Here is a 1,356-nt window from a genome sequence, read left to right as displayed (position 1 = left end):
AGATAGATAGATATGCGCTTACTCTCCTAAAGATCTTATGACTAAGCTTGTTCAGCATCCTTCCTTGTTTTCTCTTCCATCTCACCTCTTATCCAGCATGTAGTGGCGTTGACATCCCTCTCTGTCCGTGCGTTCTTCTGGCTGTACCGCACCAGGATATACCACATCATCCAGATCAGTTGCAGTATCATGAGGCCGGTGGTGAAGGACAGCAGGTCCTTCTCTTTAACGGAGGGGTGATGGTGCGCAATGGCCAGCATCAGCGCCACCCCGATCAGCAGCAGGTTGATCCCATACTGAGCGCTGAGCAGCTCCGCGTTCTTCCTTGGATAGTCTCCAGAAAGGTTGAGCTTTAGTTTGGCAAATATCTTTTTGTCCCGGATGGAGCTGGAGGATGAGGAGGAAGAGGAGCTTTGGCAATACTTGTTCGGGGACATAGTGTTGAGGCCGCTGTGCTCCAAAATCTACGAGTTAAATGTGCAAAACTGCAACGGTGTGAGAAGCCGGGGGGGGAAGCAAAGTTTTGTGCGCTATAAGTGCATTAGAGGGAGACCAGGCGCGTTTCCACAGTGCGTTGAATCAGGCGGATACGAAGGATGCCAAACATAAACTCGATCTTGGAGGTCCGGCTCAGTGGTTACGCACAAGCTCCAGTGTGCAGCCTCTCCGAGAATGGACCTGTTAGATGCCAGTGTCAGCCAGTGGGCCAAACCCCAGAGCGCAAATATATGTCCGTCTCATAAACCCGCTGAGTCACATCAAATGAGGGATTAAATTACAGCCAAACTGATCCCTACCGTCTACCTTGTCGAAACACTCATGTGTTTCTAAGAAACTGGTTGATCTCTTATTGGCACTCATGCCAACCATTCATTGTCTAAACAAGAACCCAAATGTAAAGTTACACCACATAACAGGCAGGCAAGTATAGTGTAAATCCCGTGTCTCAGTCCAACTGGCATCACACCTTTTCTCAGTCTTTTCGCTGGCAGGTCTCCAGGAGTTGTGTTGAAAGAGGAGATGGTCAGTTCACACTATTAAACAATAGTAGATGATGGCCTACATCCTAGAGGCAGATCGCTCACATGATCAAATAGGAACATTTAAACGCAATCACAATGACCTGTGCATGAAAGAAGGTCACTGAGAATTGATAGACTGATTTGCGCTCTGCGTAATTTAAAGAACAGTGTTAGGACTGCCCACTAAAACTGGGAAGTCGGGTGGGATTGCGTTTGGAGGCATCCAGTTTCATATGAACAGTGAGAATCTGTCTGCATCCTCCTAAATAAATAAGCTGGAACTAGAGATTATTGTTTTTTATTTTTTATTTTTGACAGTTTGGATTTGTTTTCT

At 46.5% G+C, this 1,356-nt stretch overlaps 1 protein-coding gene across 1 annotated transcript in view; it reads right to left on the bottom strand.

Moving 5' to 3' along the window:
* Positions 1-1,089, bottom strand: part of otop1 (otopetrin 1) — a 9,827-nt gene extending 8,738 nt beyond the window's left edge. The window contains exon 1 of the mRNA XM_015398429.1: positions 86-1,089. Coding sequence (XP_015253915.1) covers positions 86-437 — 352 coding nt within the window. The 5' untranslated portion in view covers positions 438-1,089. The remainder of the gene's footprint in view (positions 1-85) is intronic.
* Positions 1,090-1,356: the final 267 nt, after the last annotated feature.

Source organism: Cyprinodon variegatus, unplaced genomic scaffold (genome assembly GCF_000732505.1).
Source record: "Cyprinodon variegatus isolate N-32 unplaced genomic scaffold, C_variegatus-1.0 Scaffold29, whole genome shotgun sequence".
NCBI classification, from domain to species: domain Eukaryota; kingdom Metazoa; phylum Chordata; class Actinopteri; order Cyprinodontiformes; family Cyprinodontidae; genus Cyprinodon; species Cyprinodon variegatus.
Note: the sequence above shows the minus strand (reverse complement) of the source record. Positions and strands in the feature narration are given on the sequence as shown.